The sequence below is a fragment of the Silene latifolia genome, chromosome 5 (assembly GCF_048544455.1).
Source record: "Silene latifolia isolate original U9 population chromosome 5, ASM4854445v1, whole genome shotgun sequence".
Classification (NCBI taxonomy): Eukaryota; Viridiplantae; Streptophyta; class Magnoliopsida; order Caryophyllales; family Caryophyllaceae; genus Silene; species Silene latifolia.
In genome coordinates this window covers 20,514,690-20,534,281 of record NC_133530.1, presented here as the reverse complement: position 1 = coordinate 20,534,281, position 19,592 = coordinate 20,514,690, and the positions used below count along the sequence as shown (strand labels likewise).

Sequence of the window (19,592 nt, the reverse complement as noted above, 5' to 3'; positions counted from 1 at the left end):
CAACAGGCCCAGAAAAAGGCTGGGCTGTTACAGCAAAGAGCATCCCAGGTAAGACCCTACCACCTGGAGTAATACCCAGGTCAAATTCTATTACCCGTTCAGGTGACTCCCTTCCCTGCCTAGACCCCCTATCAACGCCATTTCTAAGACGAACTTTAGAATTGATGAACCTAGTAGTGGGTGGAGTAGCCCTTAAATCCAAATTGAACATAGTGTGGTTGCTGTTAGATTGAAAGACTACAAAACCCTTTTCCTTCGTCCTATCCAGCATCCCATTTATACTCGACACAATAGTTGTGATACTCTCTCGGCATTGAACTCCCTTGTGACCTCCTTTCCCACATTTGATGCAGTATTTGAAGATCTCCTCGTAGCGAAATTGAACCCATAGCAGATGACCAGCTTCCATGGCGAGGAAAAAACCGAGAACAAGTGGCTCATTTAACTTAATACCCACCCTCAGCCTAAGATAGTCATGATCAGGAACTACATCAAAAGGTTCGACAAAAAAACTCTGACTAAGCAACTTACCCGCCAAATTGGCTATATCCATTGTTAAGTATTCAAACGGAAGTCCGTAGACACGGACCCAGACATCCGCATAAGGAAACCTGACAGTCCTTGGAACTGTGTCAGGATACCAGCGAGCAAAGACCATCACAGCACCGTCATGAGTAGCAATGCTCCTTTCCAGGAGCCCCTCTTTGTCCTCAGCATCCTCACAGAAAAGGATATAAATTTCTCCCATCTTATAAGCCTTAACCCTAGCCTTTGTTCTCCATTTCTTACGAATAATGTCATTGACCTTTTCAGCTTCAAAAAGGCGATTGTCGACCAGGAATCCCAAAAAGCACTTCCCCCAAAAGTCCCTGGATTTCCCAAGAGGAGCAGGATCCACATTCATCACTCCCCCAGACCTATGGAAGCGCCAGAGATTGATGTGCAGTGGGTTCATTGGTTGGAAAGAAGCATTTTGATGGTTTTGATGATAGTTCTGGTGGTTATAGAAGTTTTGATGAACATCATTCCTCTGATGATCACCGTTTATTTCATCATCAGTATTACCAAAACGCCCAAATTGATTTTCAAAATCCATTGAGCTTGATTGAAGCTGTTGCAAGTAGTGTAAGAGAAGAGATTGTATATGTGTTTTGTGATAAGATGATTGAGGAGGTGATGAAGTGAATGAATGAGAAAACAGACCCATAATCCCAATTTATAGAAGAACCCTAAAATCCCAGGAAATCAAATAAAAACGTTTCTTGACAACCCAAATTAATTACTGATTGGGTGATGGATAACTCGAGCCACCCAAAAATAAAACTCCAATTAAAAGACCAGCAGTGTAATGATGAAGGAATATCAAAAGATTTGAAGAATAAAACTCAGAAAAAGCAGAAGCTAGGCATGATTCCCCAAAAACCCCCAATTAAATACACTGCTCAACAATCATTGTAATAAACCTTAAAAAGAAGCTTAGGAGAATGAATAGGTAGGACAAGACTTTTCAGAAAAAAGGAGAATGAAAAATTAAACGATGAAACCAGGAGAGGAAAGATTTGAAAGAAAAGAGAGACTGTAGGAATTCCCCTTTTCCAGAAAAAATAGGGTTTCCGACACCCAATTAAATGTAGAGTTTTGCAATCATAAGAAGTAGGTAATAGCTGAAAGAAACCCACAGATGATAACTTTTTCGATAATTGAAGGAAATTAGAAGGATAAAGTGTGAATATCAGAAGAATTTTGGGGTTAATCAAACACCCAATTGAAGAAGAAGGGTGGCTGTTTGGGGAAGAACAAAAACTCTCGAAAGAGAGAAAAGCTCTCACTAGATTTTTAGAGAGAGATTTTTTTTCATTTGTAATGTAGTAAGGAAACAATTGGACTAATTCAAACTAATATTTACTCGATAGATCAAATGAAGCATTCAATTTCTCAAACTCATCTAAACTCGATTTGAATTTGTGTTGTTGATCCAATATTTACTCAATTCATCTTTGTAAAGTCATGGAAGAATATTGAAAAAAAAAAAAAAAATTGAGAAGTGTACGATTTTAATCATATCAAGTAAAACTAGACCTAACAAACGGGTTATTCAATTTGGTTTTGTATTGGGTTTAAATCAGTTCAATAGAAATTGGGTTAAGCCTAATTTTGGTTTCCATTCGATTTCGATCAGGTTCATTTCGGTTAGCCACTTTAATATTTGTGTTATTTTGAGTCGGGTACGGTTCAAGTCGGGTTAATATCTATTCAGTTAAGTTTCGAATCATAGTTTTCTTGAGTTCACTGTCAAAAATTAGCTTATATGTACTTCCTCTGTTCTTATATGATGTACCCATTTGTTGAATATATGAGTGTAGTATTTTAATAAAATGGATACATAAGAGAATGGAGGAAGTACCTTATATTTTTCATTTTGAATGTAGTAAATCATAATATCATGAATAAAAATAAAGAATTAATGAAAAAAGACCTAAAATATGAGTGTATGTTTATGAGTTTTTAAAGATTTCTAATTCGACTCAATCAGTTAGGTTCTTATCGGTTTAGGTATATTCAGGTTCGGGTATCATTCGGTTATTCTTGAAATATGTTCAGTTTCGATTCGATTTGAATTGACTAGGTTTCAGATACTATTCAGGTTACTCATATCGAGTGCTCGACAGGTTATTAATTCAAATATTTTCGTTCAATTTTTCCAAATTAGGGTTTATTTTATCATGTCTAGTAAAATGGATCTAAATTACAAAAACTTGTGTAACAATCCATCAACGATATATGGAGTACTTGTGTAAGTCCCTCTTACCATAAAACACAGACAACCGGACTACAAACCCGAATAGTTGAAACTTGAAACACCTATAATCGTGTCTTTCTGTTTACGAAAACTAAACCAACAACAATGTCGCTTCTAACAATGGCGTTTCGAAGATCCTTTACGACGTCGTTTAGCACTAATCTACACAACACCATCGTACGTAGTAACGGTCCTCGCCATCAATGTCGCACCTTTAATTACCTTCTCTCTCCGCTTCTCCGCAACAACAACAGTGGCGTCTCCTTCTTCTCTACTCACACTCTCCCTCACCTCCCTGACGAGGTTCTGTCTCTCCTCGTCCGTTTTTCGGCTTTTTTTGAGCTTTTGTTGCGTACTATTGGAGTTAATTTCTACTTTTCCGCCTCAATCATTTGTTTACCTTTTATATTCATTGCGAGAAGTATTTCAATCAAAGGTAAACAAATGATTGAGACGGAGAGAGTATATTTTTTGCTGCTGCTGCTGTTGTTGAATTCATTGATTATATTTGTATGTAGTAATTGTATGTGTGTTGTGAATATCGTAACATGAATCAGTTCAGGTTAGGGTTATGACGGATTTTTTCGATTTTTGTTTTGTTATTTGAGTTTGAAAGTGTAATTAAGTATAGTATGTAGGGTTGTGCAGAAAGTTATTAGTCGGTTTTACGTGCGAGATCAATCTATTGACCTAGAATTGAATGAGGAATTTATGATTATTTGAGTTGATCTAAAACGTCAGTCCGTCTGATATAGGGCTCACCGATAAGGTTAGGAATTCCGAGTGTGAGCTGAATAAGGTGATAATGTAGAAAAGCAAGGATAATTGTTCTATTGGAAAGAGTGGAAAGGTGGATCCTAGGAGTTTGGAAGTCATTTGTGGAGAAGGCAAGGAAGTTGTTGGGAACTGAGTTGACTTACTTTACCGATTAGGTGATTCTGTGATGGATTTTTTTTAATGAAATGAGACATTACTGAGATTTTTTGGAAAGTGGAGTTTTACCTGGGGTAGTAAAGAGGAGGCTAGGTTCGGTTATTATTGGTGTTGAAGTAGAGTTGGGAAGATTATGGAGTGAGGTGTTGTGAAGAAGGAGATCAATGGCGTAAAGTGTGGAGTAAGAGATAAGTTTTTGGACAGGTAGACTGAATAGACATAGTTTGTTATCCTAAAACCGGAACGTAAGAGTCTAAGAGATGGGACGTGGGAAGTGGTTAGGTGTTGAGCTAGGTATGAGGAGAGCTGTAGAAACATAGGATTATAAGTATTTGGGCCATGAGGATGAATGGTGTTCGACAAAGAACAATAATAAGGAGCCTGCAGATATTGCATAGCTTGCTAAAACGTGTAATGCAAAGGTATATTCGCGAGATTTTGCCTCTCAAATGTGTACTTGTATTGAAGTTTGGAGAGTAATTGTGCTGAGGTAGAAAATTAATTTTTGTGGGAGATGAGGCCAGATTGATTTAGACTTTGTTTGGATGGAAGAACTCGAGGGGGAAAGGAAGGGAGGAAAATGGAAAATGAAATAAAGTGATCCATTTTCCCTAGATAGAAAGCGGTCCAAAGGATTAAAAGGCTGACTAATCGCTAGTTTCTTCTGAGTGAAAAGTGGTAATTTTACAGTACAGATCATGATGATGTGGGTAATACGGTGATCAGAGATGAAAAAGAAATTAAATATACTGTTTGATGTATGGTTTTCAGTGCCCTACATCCTAGTTCTCTGATTCGACTTGGTTTCTCAGGTAACATTTGATATTCTAAACTCTAAACAATGCAAAGAGTGATGATGAAACATCCTCACTGGATAACCATTTCCAAGCTACTCGTGTTTATATGAGGACCATAATGTAGATGTCCCTAATAACCTCTGCTTCCTTAATCTATAACAAAACTAATACTTCGTATGATTCTATAAACATATTTGATTTGATTTAATAGTCAAGCTTGAAAGGTACAACAGTTTGTCATTCCTTGTATACAAATTAACTTCCATGTGTGTGTGTGTGTGTGTTTGTGTGTGCCTGGCGAGAGAACAGACAACTTGATGATGATTCCTGCATCTCTTGGGATGCTTAGACGGTGTCATATTGTTCTTCAGAGCTACTTGTTATGCTGATAGCTTTCTTTTTATGGGCTTATATTAAACTTGGGACAGTTAAATTACACTGTTCTGATTCACTTTCTTATTCTTCATATTGTCTGAGTTATTGGCTTATTGCTGCTTGCTGTTTTACAATTTTTCACGGCTTCTGGTTGCAGTTATTAAAAGTAACAATCAACTGATTCAACACTCAAAATGCGTGGTTTACAAAGTCCTTATGAATCTACTATATTGATCTTGTTCACTGATTGCATTTTGCAGGCGCAGTTATCCTCTATGACATACATACTTGATGGGTTGAAGGATTTGTACAATCAGAAACTGAAGCCATTGGAGTTAGCTTATAATTTCCATGATTTTGCATCGCCGTTGCTGGTAATGAGTCTGTAAATCCAGCTTTTTCTCTATTTTTGTTTGTGCTGCTTATTAATGTCTCTCTTTCTAGGTTCTGATCGATTTTAAACTGGCATGTTGCTGTCAAGTCTGTATCATTTAACCTGATTATTTCTGTTTCATTCTCTTGGGCAGGCAGACAGTGATTTTGGTGCAAAACCAATGGTCATGCTTCTCGGACAGTACTCTACAGGAAAAACCACATTCATTAAGCACTTGCTGAGAAATAGTTATCCAGGTAGCTATATGCTCCCCTGAACTGTTCTTGCATCCACTTCAATTGTTAACTTTAAATATCCTTAACATATCATCTGATCATTCTCATTGACTGGTTATAGGAGCACATGTTGGGCCAGAGCCAACGACAGATAGATTCATTGTTATTATGGTAACAAGGAAATGTATTACCTTTTAGTCTTTAGCTTGTCATGCTTAAGTTTCACGTATCTTTTTATATGCATAAAAAGCATCATTTTTTTGGGTTAATTTGTGGTTCTTCTCTACAGTCTGGTCCAGATGAAAGACGTATTCCAGGAAACACAATTACAGTTCAAGCTGATATGCCATATAGCGGGCTTACAGGATTTGGGTCTGCCTTTTTATCAAAATTTGAGTGTGCCCAAATGCCACACCCGGTTAGTAGCCAGCACTTAAACCTTGAATGAGCTTTAGATCTTCCAAGATTAATAGTTAGATGTGAACTTTGTTTTCTTGTTGCCTCTACTGTTTTGAAGCTCTTGGAGCATGTGACTCTCATTGATACCCCTGGAGTATTGTCAGGAGAGAAGCAACGGACAGATAGAAGTTATGACTTTACGGGGGTGACATCTTGGTTTGCTTCCAAGTGTGACCTTATCTTACTTCTTTTTGATCCCTATAAACTTGATATCAGTGATGAATTCAAGCGTGTGATCTCATCTCTTCAAGGTCATGATGATAAGATACGTGTTATTTTAAACAAGGCAGATCAGGTGGACACTCAACAGGTAATTAACATGCTCAAATCTGCAGTGCTTTCAAACATGATACTTTCTCCATAAACTCTTCAGATAGACAACTTGCTAATTCTTACGGTTTATGTTCTCTTTCCTTCTTTTCCTCTTTTCTTTTCTTACTAATCCCGTTTATATAACAGTTGATGAGGGTCTATGGCGCCTTAATGTGGTCATTAGGAAAGGTTTTAAATACTCCTGAGGTTACTCGGGTTTATATCGGGTAAGGTTCTTTTAATTAAGCTTATTAAGCATAAAACCTTGTGTACTTTGCTGAAACTTATGCTTTTGGTGGTTCTTTTATGAGGTGTAGTGACTTGAACATATGTTTCTTATTCTACTGGAGACAAAGCCTCATTGTTCATTGATTTGGATTATGATGGAATAAAGTAAAATGGCTCGCAAAACTAGCTGTGCTTTAATTATGGTGAAGTAACAGCAATTCTACTTTTCATTATGGGTGATCCAGAAGTAGTCTCTTTGTGCTGTTGAAACATGTGATTACATAATGGTAGTTTGGATCCTGCAAAAATGTGTCCCCAAGTCCTTTATTTGGAGATTTCAAGGATCTGACACTCGAATCCCTACCTATATCAGATCCTTGTACCGAGTTCGAGCATCACATGTTAAATAGTCGTAAGACTGTACACCTGATAACCTTGTCCTGCCAATTACGAGTGAACTTAAGGCATTTGGGTTATTATATTATTGTTGTTGGTGGTGACTGAAATGTATTTTAATATGCAGCTCATTCAATGACGTGCCTCCAAATGAAACTGCTGCTGCTAATCCATTGGGACAGGACCTTTTCATAAAAGAACAGAACGATCTCATAGCTGATCTTAAAGACATCCCAAAGAATGCTTGTAATCGACGAGTAAGTTTAATGTTTTATGACTCACTAAGAATGAACCAACCAACAGTGCTGGTGCATGTTTGTTTAGTCTGATATGTTTATGGTTTCTAAGTTAAAACTTGCAGGCTTGTAGCAGAGATGGTAGTCACTGGGAATTTGCTGCATTTATACTAAGTATGCTTTTGCAAAGAGTAAGTCTCACATTGTTTGTTCTTCTCAGGTTAATGAATTTGTGAAGCGCGCTCGAGCAGCAAAAGTCCATGCCCTCATTATTGGTCATCTGAAGAAGGAGATGCCTCTTTTGATTGGCAAGGCCAAGGCCCAAGAAACTCTTATTAAAAATTTGGATGTTGAATTCAGAAAGGTTTTGTGCTAATCCCTATACTTACTTCAGTTTGATTTTGTATTGTTTGTTTTCTAGTTATTGTGCTTGATGTATTCTTGTCAACCATCTGGATAGTTTTTGACCAAATTTCTTATTGGTACAGGTACAAAGAGAATTCCACTTACCAGCAGGTGATTTTCCCGATGTTGAGAGCTTCAGGGAGGTTCTCATGGATTATAATATTGACGATTTTGAGAAATTGAAACCAAAAATGATCCAAACTGTTGATGACATGCTAAGCAAAGACATCCCCGAGCTTCTCAAGAATTTTGGAGGCAACTATTAAATGTGTGTGAAAGAAAGAATCTGCAAGGCGCCATTTCCCCTCGTAGCTTGAGGATTGGAGTACACTTGGAAGAAATAAAGCAAGAGCAAAGTTACAATCTAAAGTGTCTTTGTGAACTAACAAATAGATGAAATAGGAAGATGACTGAAAACTGTTTTCATCTAATGTTTTTTTTTTTGGTACAAAGTTTTTCATCTAATAATGTGATAAAACTTAACATCATTTAACAAAGTCAGTCGTTTGTTTTTCACCTACAAATGTTATGAAGTTATAAAGGTGCTTGTGTGGATTAATGGTATACACAATTTTTGATGGAAAATATTTATTGATCAGTGGGTTTTTTTATTTTATTGTTTTGTGCTTCCTCTTTTATGCAAAGGAAACGATTACCCAAGGACGATATTCGTAATCTTCAGTCCCGTCCCTGCCTTGTAAAATTTAACATGCAGTATGCATTTAAATGAATACTTAGGTGGCCAGACCATGATACAGTTCAATGTGCTGCACAGGCGAATGTGTAATGCAACTGATGGGAGCAAGGTGTATCTTCTTGAAAATCAATGGCCAGTATAATCTTTTGATGTGTCTGCAGGCTCTGCAATAAGCTCACAGCCATTATGTGCAAGATGCAACTTTCCCTAAATTATATTTGCAGGAAGATACAGGTACACTCTTTGCTCTTTTCTGAATCTTTGCGGTATTATTTTTATTATGCCTTCCATTCTCTTTTCTGAATCGTTGCGGTATTATGCCTTCCATTCCATTATAAGTGGTTTACATTTGCTTTTGAAACAGTTTTAGGAGTAATAAATGCACATGTGTTGATGATATCTTTTGTGATTCAGTTAATTTAATACCCTTGTGATTAATGTGGAACCCATTTTCCCCATGGGTTGGTCAAGTGCAGAATGTCTTTTAAGTGAATAAAATATGCTTACAATAGAATTGTAAACAATCTATTTGAATATCTAAAAAAGAAAACGTAAAATACTTCTTCGAATAGACGGAGTAGTCTTCTACCTTGCAAGGCGATGGGATTGTGTTGCATAAGCTACTAGGAGTACTACCTAGCGCCTCTTCTTTTCACTAATTGTCTCGATACAAGTTGAGGGAAGAGGAGAGAAGAGTGAAAGGAAGGAAGGGTAAAGAGACGGCAGTATTTTCCTTCCAATTCTTATTTATGTTGGAAGGATTCTAATTTGATTTTTAGGAGGGAAAGTGAGTCCTCCCCCTCCACTTCCTTCCAACCCAAATAAGAGAAATTACATTCCTTCTTTTCCCTCCCCACATTTTCCTCCATCCAAACATAGCCTAAGCTAGAAATCTGGTTAATTCTTTGTTTGGATGGAAGGATTTTACGGAAGTGATGGAAGAGGGGGTAATTTTCCTTGTATGGAATTTTGGATAATAAATTGGCCGGGTCGCAAAATAGAAGGGTATAAAAAATTTTCCGCCATAGTAAAGATTTGAAAAGAATACGCCATACACCCATCCTCTTCTCTCCCCAGCCCGTCCTAAATTTGCATAAAAAAAGATGTTGCCGAGTGTGGGACATGTTTAAGTTATGGGCGATGTATATAATCAAATTAATCATTGGGGTTATGCAACATAGGTTCAATTTCCCCCTACTTTGGATCAAACAATAAATAATGAAAAAATAAATATAAAATAATGTCTGGGATGCTTCCTTTATCATCATCCTGCATGAACGGCTCTATACTTGTATCTCTTTGCTGCGTAAAGGAACCCACAGAAGTTGATAATACTAAGCACAGTGAGAACCCAGTAAAGATAATCAAACCGACCAGTGTTGATATTCTGTGATAACCACGAAATGCGCCTTTTCTCACTATCTTCAGTGATGGAAGTAATAATATTATTTAATATTGTCGCGGCAAAGCAACCCATTCCTCCAGCAACAGCTGCATAAGCAGATCCAATGCTTCTCATGGCATCAGGTGCTTCCTCATATAAGAACTCTAGCAATCCCACGATGCAGAACACCTCTGCTATCCCGATCAGGCAGTATTGGATTAGCAGCCAAAATGCGCTTAGATCTGGCATTGGGCTCAGAAAGCTTGCCTCATACCCATGACTTATGGCGTAGTTTCTCCTGAATCTCTCAAAAACCCCTGCCCATGCCACTGAGAGTATAGAAATGGCCAACCCTATGCCTACCCTTTGAAGCTGAGAGGCTCCATGTGGGTGTCCTGTGATCCGTCGTGAAATAGGGACAAAGATGTAGTAGTAGAGTGAGAGAACAAGGAAGATGCTGAGGGCGGGAAAGACGGGCATGCATGTTACTGGAACTTTGAGGCGACCCATATGTGTATTCATGGTGTAAGCTTGTTGGACTGATAAAGTTAGGAACTCTGTTAATACGAGACTCAGCATAATGGTGCAAGCAGGTATTGGTAAGAGTTTTATTAGGATTTTGACTTCTTCTACTTGGGTTACTGTGCATAGCCTCCAAGGGCTTGGATCCATCTCATCTTCCTTTAGCTGTAGAGCTGCTTTGTCCAAACATCTGCACCCACAGTAAATAAGAACAACATCAATACTTCGATGCTTTAGGCTAGTTTCAGGACAGGTCATTAAGGTCAGCTTCAGCCTTTCAAGACGGGTCATTGTTGTTTTGAGTCATGTCAGGTGCACCACAATCGGGTTATTTCGGATATGGGTCACTTTTGGTTGTTTTGTGATTAGTGGTTATGGTGGGTCAAGTGTGTGCGTGTCATTTTGGGATTGTTCCACATTGTTTGTGCCAACTGCCACGTCTGCTATGGTTGGGTTTACATTGAGGTGCTCTCCTCAGATTGGAGTTGGGTCAATTCTGTTGGGATCATAGAATACCAGGTAACTCAAAAGTACGCTTTTGATCTACGATTGTGTCATCAAACTCTTCAAAATATTAGATGTCTTGACAAATATACAGAAGTTTTTGCTCCCTGATTGCTTAGACTAGTCATTTTATGTTGCTTAACTAAATTGTAGTACTAGGAGTAATATATTTGCGCATCTCTACCATCTACAGTACTCGTCTTTAAATCAGATGAGGAGGCTTTTACCTGAAATCATCAGTGTGAGCAATCTTGGCACTTCCTTTAATGGCAGATTTTTTCCCTGGAAGCTCATATAAACCAATCAGCTCACTGCTAGTGAAAGAGGCATTTCTTTTGCGGAAGGCTGCAATCAGAACTTGGGCAATACGCGTTAAAGGGCTTCCCCCAGGCAGCCTATGCCGGTAGATTGGAGTGCCGATAAAGAATAGTGCATTAGAAATGGCCATGCCTATGGCTAATGAACCAAATGCAGCAGCCCAGCCATGTTGCATTTGGATATAGACGATGATGGTGAATGCCACAATAGCTCCAAGGGTAACAGACAGATAAAACACATTGAAGAACTTGTCCAGGTGATCCTTATAGTCTTTACTCCTTTCATCAAATTGATCAGCCCCAAAAGAGGAGACGCAAGGCCTTATGCCCGCGGCTCCAAACCCCGTTATGTAGAGAAAAGTGTAGAGATAAGCCATTTGCCATGTCTTTGCAGGTTCACAGTTCCCCAGTAGGAGTGAAAATTGATCACACTCATCTTGATTTGGCACTAATGACTTGATTGTTGCACACAGAGTTATCCCTGTCAAGCCCTTTTCAATGCAGACAGAATGTTAATGAAGGTACATATTCATCTCCTACTCCCTATGTCTTGTTCATTTTGTTTACTTTTGCTTTTGGGTCGGTTTTTATGCCAACATGTGTAAATAGGGTAAGGAGAAATACTTGTGTCCTCCGGGAGGACGTCCTCCTTACACTCAAAGGAAGAGGACCAAACCTCCCTATTTCCATTTTGGTCCTCTTCCTTTGAGTGTAAAGAGGACTTCCTCCCGGAGGACACAACTATTTCTAGTAGGGTAAGAGTCTTTATTTTTGGTAGGTTAGTGTGACAATGGGAAGTCTATCAGACATATGGGTCCAACTCACAAATAAAATGGGGTGAAATAATCTCTATTTTAACACAACCACCTCACTTAAATATAAATCTTAAACATAGTTGAGATGGTTGACAAAAGAATGTGTAAACTACATTATGTTAGGTTCATATTTATTAAAGGGACAGAAATGGGTTGGTTAGTTACCATTAGATAGATGGTTGTGAATATGGCAATGGTCCAGTATCGACCAAGGTAAGCATCAGCCAGAAAACCGCCGAGGACAGAGGATGCTTGTGATATTCCCAGGAAATTATTAACAGCATTGGCTGAACTTGAGAAAGGCCTATGCATAACATAGAACATAAAAGCCACCATGTTCACTGAAAGACCAAAATATGCCATTCTTTCTGCCATCTCATTCCCTGCAAGACCACCAGAAACACACAAAATACTCCGTTTAAATTATTTTGTGAACAGCAATACAGAACAAAATTACACTAGTCCTTAATTTCCCTTGTGGCGGGTAAGAGGGTTGGATGTACGCAACCTTACACCGTGTCAAAATCACACATGTTCAGTATGACAATGATATGACACTCTGGTATGTCGTGATAGAGCATAATAGTCTAATTTACTCTATTTACTCTATTCTGTCATTTTCTGAGGAGAATAATAGTGACGATTCATCGTGAGGATCACATCAACCATTGTACATAAGAAACACAATTTTTTTTATTAAATAATTTTTGCTTTATCCCTTTTTAAGGGTATAGTAGATGATAGATCGTTGGTCTCATATTATAATATGCTCTTCTACTATTGATATATAATGAAATAAATGATGCTGAAGGAAAAAGAAGTACCAAAGATGAAAAAAGCCGCAACCCAGCCGCCAGTTTTAGCAATATCATGTTCAGACATAGACTTCCTGTGTATATTAACAGGAGTACTCCCCACTGTATAACCACCCCCAATAGCTCTCTTTCTATCATCTGACTCCATAAAATACAACCCCAACTTCTTTCTCCTCGACGCGTGAGAACTGCTATTCTCCGAACCCATGAACCGAGCTGGTGTTCCATCGACTTCCGGTGACCTGATTTCTGTACTACCCATGCTTACTGTTCTGGTCTTACTGTTCCCTGGTTTTTAGTCACTTTCTAAGTTTATTATAGGTTATTAAAATCATAGTGAAATGATTATTTAGAGTATGGTCAAGTTTGGAGTAGATAGTTGGAATAAAATTAGCATTAATGTTTAGAAATATAGAGCTGTTAGAAGATGGTAGATGTAGACAATGCAAGTTTACTGGACGTCTCTGAGTTAGCATATTAATTTCATGTCACTACTCAAGTACAGGCATTGATTGATAATTAATATGACTAGCTGAAAAGTTGGTTGGGTTATTCCACCATTTTGAGAGTAATGGTCGTTTGTTTTTATTATAGTAATGTTTTTTTGGAAGAATTAGTCCTGTGTGAGGCGGTTTTACACATTTATTGTAAGACCACCTGTTATATATACCTAAATGACCTAACAAAATTTTTTTTTATTAAATCTCTTGTAAGGTTATTCTGGTATTTAATAGATGGTTTTACAATAGTTTTGTGGAAAACCGCGTCATATAAGTATTTGTCTATTTGAACTAGACTAGACATCTTTGAGACACTGAAAATGATGCAAGTAGAAAAAGAAAAGTCAACAATAATGTCTATGTGGTTTAATGGCGGTAGACTTCGTTAGAGAAGTCGAATGCATGCAGTAACTTTGTTTTAGATAGTTATCTATTGTTTTTTATAGGTGAGAAACATAGATAACTATTGACGGGAATAGAGGGAATATTAATACTCGGTAATACTTTGTAGGGTGGTGAGGAATTACCTGTAATGAAAAACACGAGTGACGAAAGAAATTGATTGCACCATGGTCAATCATACATTCATACTAGAGCAATTATCGGAGAGCATTTAGGCTGAGTTAAAGCCTGTCGCATTTATGAACCCAACTGCACCAGCATGGAGTGGAAATCAACAGGATCTTGTTTGCATTTCAACATAATCCCACTCTTTTTCAAACTACAACCTTATCTTTGCTTCTACTGATCATTTGTTAGTTGTTACCCTGAACCCAGTACGAGTCCAAATTTTCTCCATTTCTTCGCTCCTATATGTTACAGTGCAATTGTATCCTGTTCTTGTATGTTGTGATGTGATATGGGGAAACTAGAACGATAAAATGTTGAGAGGAGGTTTACGAAAGTGTTATGATTCGAGTAATTTCACTCATAAAATTGAATTGATTCGAAGCGACATTAGAAGTATATGCATGCATGTCTTGTTGTTTCAGTAGTTTGTTGAAGTAGGATCATTTTGCATTTGTACTTGATAGTTTACATGAGAAGAGCAATATACATTTACTTGCTCTTTTACTCAAGTTTCATTCATACCACGTTTACAGAAAAAGTGTGGCATGATCAACCTACCCCCATTCTTTCATACACTTTGCCTCTTTGGCCACCTCGCTCATTCCCTAGAAAAAACTGTTAATAAGTGCTCATTATTAACATCAAGATGTTGTAGCTTGTTTGGTAAAAGGTGAATTGATAATAACAAGTTAATAATGACCCACTCAAGAAAAAAAAAAGTTACTTTTACATCCTGATATAGGTAGAGTCGTAGAGAAAGGGAAAATCCGATCGTCTTTACCTAGATTGGGGTGTGAATTTTCCCTTACTATCCAATAAATTTCTCTTAAATCAAAGCAAGAATAAACAAATATTGTAATCCTTGATAACAACTTCATATAAAACGATTTATGTAACCGATAACATGTAAAAATACTTTTAAGAGCATAACAAAGACTTTGGACGCCCTTATGTCAAAAAACCCGACAACAGTCGATCAAAAAGTTGTAATTGTTCAAAATTTCAGACTTGGTTACAATGTCCATATTTGGTTAAGAGTTAGATGTACGTACATTTTTTTTTGGTTCGATTAGGAGTCGGTCATTGTAATTACTGTCTATTACTGTCTTTGTTATCAATTCCCTTTTTTAATCGGTATAATAAACACAAAAAAATGAAAAGAGAGTAAAACGGGAAGAGCCAACTTGAAAATGTAATACACCGTATAAAATAGGTGTCGACTCTGAGAATCTGCGATGACGTGACTAAAAGAGGACGACAATGTTTAGCACACTTCCACACTTGTTGACCTACACGACTACAAAAATTTCTTCTACATGACCTGATAAAACTAAGCTCCTCCTCATGAACCGGTCAAAACCAATCCATCCAAAAAAATACAACAAAAAATCAACCATATAAGTGGCCCAACCCAAATTAACCGCACATAAACAAAACTCTCCAGATTATAATCCAATCCGACACGATCCGCACTCGAAAAGTCGAAATAACCCGATATCCAGTTATTCACTTAATCAAAAACCCGACTCGAAACCACCCGATCAGATACCGTTTCTCATCCAGTTATCCGTCAACTTGCGTTGCCTTCTTCCCCAAGCATAAGCAGCTGCAAAACCACCTTACAATCTTACATCCCTTCCACAATTATTTCCCCCAATTTTCATTCCCCAAAATCCCTAATCTCACAAAATTCAACAATGTCGCTAACTAGGGTTTTCGGAAGATCATCGTTAACTGCAATCAAACGGTGTCGCAACCTCATTTCTCCGCCGTCATTTCACCACCATCAACAACAACTCAATGTTGTTTATCGTAGTCTTCATTCTCTATCTAACTTCTCTCACAAGGTACTTCACCACTTCTTCTCCATTCATTCTAATTTCTGCATTTTTATAGGATTTTAGCATTTTCTAGGGTTTTAGCATCTTTCATTATGTCGTTATTGCTCATGATTATCGATTTATCATCAAATTAGTGTTATTAATGTTATATGGATAATGAATTTGATGATTTTGGTGTGCCGTAATTGTCGATTGGGTATTCTCTTGATTTCTAGGGTTTTAGTAGGGTTTTACAGTTTTTCTGCTTTTTTTTGAAGTTTGCTGATAAATTTATGTAGTTTTAGCTTTAACTGTTGATTGATAAGTTTCTGAGACCATTTATGTTTGTTTTACGGTCGAATTTGCGAGCTTTATGTGGTTATTTTCTTAATTTGATGCCATTTTGCTATATTTTGCACTGATACTCTCGCCAGTACTCGAATCCCTCCGATTGGAATAGGAGTAACGGTGCTTAGATTTATCATGTATGCAACATTTCCACTTCCACTGGAATAAAAAAAAGTCGTTACCCGTTTGTAATTGATCCTTTGTTGAAAGCGGTTACTTCATGAAAAAGAACTCTTAAACGGCTATAAGACGCTTTTTTGTGCGGTTTATTGTAACTTAAGTCAAAAGAGGAAAGTTTGTATGACTCTTTTGAGAATTGACAGAATTAATGGTGGTACAACTATGTCCAAGGTTGTTGTATCCAATAATTTAATGTGAGGTAATGTTAAACTTTCGGCTTTAAGTCATTCTCTATGACGAATTGATGACAGCTGGATCTCTGCCTTGTATCAAGGGCTATTGCTTCGTGATTAATTGATTCTTAAGTGTTCTTATCGCTGAAGCTGTAAGGGATTTAGATTGAATTGTTAATTCAGGGGATTTGGTTGTACGATAATACTTCTAATAACTTGCTATGCTAAATTTGTCCTGGAAAAGCGTTCTCTAATCCCAAATACATATGTTTCAATTTTGGTCAGGCGCCTTTGTTTCATAGTAGGTTACAGTGTCATGCTACTACTTTGTGTCGTTGTGGAATGTCAACATCTGCACCTCATGAGCAAGAGAATGAAACTAAAAGGGGTGCTGCGAACCAAGCAGATGAGACTGATTCTTCAGAATCTTTGGAGGAAACAGGTTCTATTTCAGATTTAGAACCTACATCTCAGTTTGTCAGAACTCAGAAGCCAGAGTCGAGGCACTTAAACAACCGTATTTTTTTTTCCAGGTTCTGAAGTATCCCTCGATGACCTTTCCAGAGAGGAGCTGGTGAAAGTCTTTCTTGAGAAGAAAGAAGTCCTTCAGAAGAAGGAAAAAGAGTTTTGTGAATGGAAAGACAAATTTCTCCGTAGTTATGCTGAAATAGAGAACGTCATGGAACGTACACGGCGTGATGCAGAGAACTCGAAGAAGTTTGCTGTGCAGGTTTGTGTCTTCTGATTGTTTTTGGACTTCTGCTTCTATGAAGCGCATTGAATGTTGGCCCTCTTGATAGCTATTTGAAACTTTTTTATCTCTAATCTGTGGTACAGAGCTTTGCCAAGAGTTTACTAGATGTTGCTGACAATCTATCAAGAGCTTCTTCAGTGACCAAAGAAAGTTTCAGCAAACTTGACGTTTCGGGGGATACAGTTGGAGCAGTGCCAGTTTTGAAAACTCTGTGGGAAGGTGTTGAGATGACTGAGAAGCAGCTTTCTGAGGTGATCTAATTTTAGTTCAAAAATATTCATTTTGTTTATTATTGTGAATCTTTGATTTGATTTATTGCCACCTTATCCCACCTTTTATGAATTAAGCTTGATGTTTTGAGAAGAACTGAGCCCTAGTGGGCGACGTTGCGTGTTAGCTTTTCAACAGTTGACCTATCTCTTTCAATCTTCCATTAATGTCCTTCGTGTTAGTTCTGGGCGTGTGGCTGAACTTCTTACTCTTTTTCTCTATTTAAGCTTCTCAAGCCGTGTACTTCCCTTTGTTTGCACATAAAAAAAGAAGACAACTGTGTACTAACCTAATTATTCGACAGAGTTTTCTACAGTTCTTTTTTTATGCTTTGATGTTAAAATTGCACTATACACTCCCGTGTTTGACTTTGTTCTTCCCGTATTTAAGAACTGTGCCACATTTGGAAATAACAAACTGGAGTGGGGGGAGTATAGTTAAGAGGTCTGTTAAAAAAACTTGCAGAACTAAGATGCCAGTGACTGATTTCATCATGGTGACACTGTTTGTTCCTTCAGGTTTTCAGGAAATCTGGTATTGAAAAAGTTGATCCTACCAATGAGCAATTTGATCCAAACTGCCATAATGCCGTGTTTCAAGTACCCGACAGTTCTAAGCCGCCGGGTACTGTTGCTGTTGTTCTTAAGGTAATGTTCAGTGTTCTGATGTTCTAAAACTTATTTCTATCGACTATAAAAATTAATGGCTTCTGAGTTCTGACTACTGTCAGCTGGTGTTCCAATGTTATGAAGAGTAGGTTCTACAAACCTGAGTATCAATGAGTCACGAGTCCAATAATATACCATCTGAGCTTTCTTGAGTTGTACTATGTATAACGAGTCAGCTATTCACCTAATTTGTTCTGCTCAGCAACATTGTAGTTTACCTCAGTTCAACAAACTTCAGTAGAAAAGGACGGGGTTATCCTCTTCACCATTTAGAGCCCTGACTTCTTCACAAACTACTCCGTATTATTTTAGCCTTGGCATATGCATTTATTAGAATATTTAATTTGGAATTAGATCAAGTAGTTCTTGAGTGGTCATACAATTCTACTATACTTATAGCTCGTATCCTCAATGTTGATACAAGGGTTCCTAATTCCATGTGTGCGTATCATGTGGTTTGCGATATGCTCTTAATAGAGAGTCTAATATGTTTTTCTTAAGCAAGCGCCATGGTATGATATCCTCAAGCTGATTAAGCAATTCATGAGGGTTTGAGGAAATCCGGTAACTCAAGTTGAAACCACTTTTGGTTCACCTGTTAATCTGTGATGTTTATCTTGTAACTTTTGGTGCTAGCCAATTGGCAACTATTGCCAATTGTTGTAATTTTGACTGTAGCTGTCAGACGTCTACTATCAGTGAAATGCTGTATGTACAAATGATGTCTGGAGTGGTAGTATGGTTAAAGTAGGAGTTGATTTTCATTAGTGTGTTGACTTTCCCCTCTCTTTTCCCTAGCTCGAGTCATCTATCATTTCCAAACCTTATGTTTCAACTTTAACGTCAGTGATTCACTATATTATTTGTTCAGAACATGCTCTATAGTTCGTGTATTAAATTTGTACTGATCAGAAATTAAATGCTCAAATGAGGGCATGCGAACTTTAAAGTAACATCGTCTTTGGTGTGCATGCAGGCGGGTTACACACTTCACGACAGAATCATCCGACCAGCTGAAGTTGGTGTTACAGTTGCATTGGAAAATACTGAGGCCAGCTCTTGAACCCAAGATGAAGAATTTTTCCCTTATTTGTGATTATTCGACATGGCCCTTTTCTCCCATATTAGATTCTAGCTTTTGGGCAGTTATAATCTTGACATATAAATGTGTTTTCCATAGTGTCCAATAATGTCTAGACTGGTTCTTATTGGTTACCAAAAGGCATGTTAGCCTGAAAAATCATTAGTTGGGCCGTTTGCTTACCATTAAGATACATATAAATTTTGTCGAAAAACAATGAGCTGATTAGTTCAGATTTTTATGGTATTTAAACTATTACAGAATTACCTCTGAAACATATGGTGTCTTTATCTTGTAACACGATACTTTTCTTTACCCATCATCGATGGACTGGATGAAATGTTGCTGTTGCGCATTGTGCGCAGTTTTTCCTTGTCTTTTGGGTGACATGGATAATTTTTGAACATCATATAGTAACCAGAGCTGTATGTCAAGTCCTTGGGGTCGATTTTGGGAGCGGTATTGAGGGGAATTGTGGCTATATTGGGTGAATATCATCCTTGGAGATGTGTTGGAGTTTGAGTAACCTCATCTTTTGATCGGTTGGTAACAGGTTGTATCGTGTTCAGGTTTAAAACATTGTTGCGGTTTTTCCTAAGTTGGATGAATAATACGGAGTATTTA

General features: G+C 37.6%; 3 protein-coding genes across 3 annotated transcripts; 2 read left to right on the top strand and 1 right to left on the bottom strand.

Annotated features, from left to right (window-relative positions):
- The first annotated feature begins 2,824 nt into the window (after nucleotides 1–2,824).
- Nucleotides 2,825–8,166, top strand: LOC141657011 (EH domain-containing protein 1-like). Its single transcript, XM_074464118.1, has 10 exons — nucleotides 2,825–3,103; nucleotides 5,166–5,279; nucleotides 5,433–5,535; nucleotides 5,636–5,685; nucleotides 5,804–5,932; nucleotides 6,032–6,283; nucleotides 6,433–6,512; nucleotides 7,037–7,166; nucleotides 7,366–7,509; nucleotides 7,634–8,166. Exons 1-10 carry the CDS (start codon nucleotides 2,906–2,908, stop codon nucleotides 7,814–7,816), a joined length of 1,383 nt encoding a protein of 460 aa, XP_074320219.1. The 5' UTR covers nucleotides 2,825–2,905; the 3' UTR covers nucleotides 7,817–8,166.
- A 1,204-nt stretch (nucleotides 8,167–9,370) lies between these two features.
- On the bottom strand, nucleotides 9,371–14,097 carry LOC141657010 (protein NRT1/ PTR FAMILY 6.1). The gene is made up of 4 exons (XM_074464117.1): nucleotides 12,614–14,097; nucleotides 11,955–12,172; nucleotides 10,885–11,465; nucleotides 9,371–10,343 (listed from the first exon to the last, which is right to left on the bottom strand). Exons 1-4 carry the CDS (start codon nucleotides 12,864–12,866, stop codon nucleotides 9,512–9,514), a joined length of 1,884 nt encoding a protein of 627 aa, XP_074320218.1. The 5' UTR covers nucleotides 12,867–14,097; the 3' UTR covers nucleotides 9,371–9,511.
- Nucleotides 14,098–15,204: 1,107 nt separating this feature from the next.
- LOC141657009 (grpE protein homolog 1, mitochondrial-like) lies at nucleotides 15,205–19,243 on the top strand. Its single transcript, XM_074464116.1, has 6 exons — nucleotides 15,205–15,521; nucleotides 16,481–16,637; nucleotides 16,729–16,925; nucleotides 17,033–17,200; nucleotides 17,738–17,866; nucleotides 18,864–19,243. The coding sequence occupies exons 1-6, from the start codon at nucleotides 15,372–15,374 to the stop codon at nucleotides 18,948–18,950; spliced, it is 888 nt and encodes a 295-aa protein (XP_074320217.1). The 5' UTR covers nucleotides 15,205–15,371; the 3' UTR covers nucleotides 18,951–19,243.
- The last annotated feature ends 349 nt before the right edge of the window (nucleotides 19,244–19,592 follow it).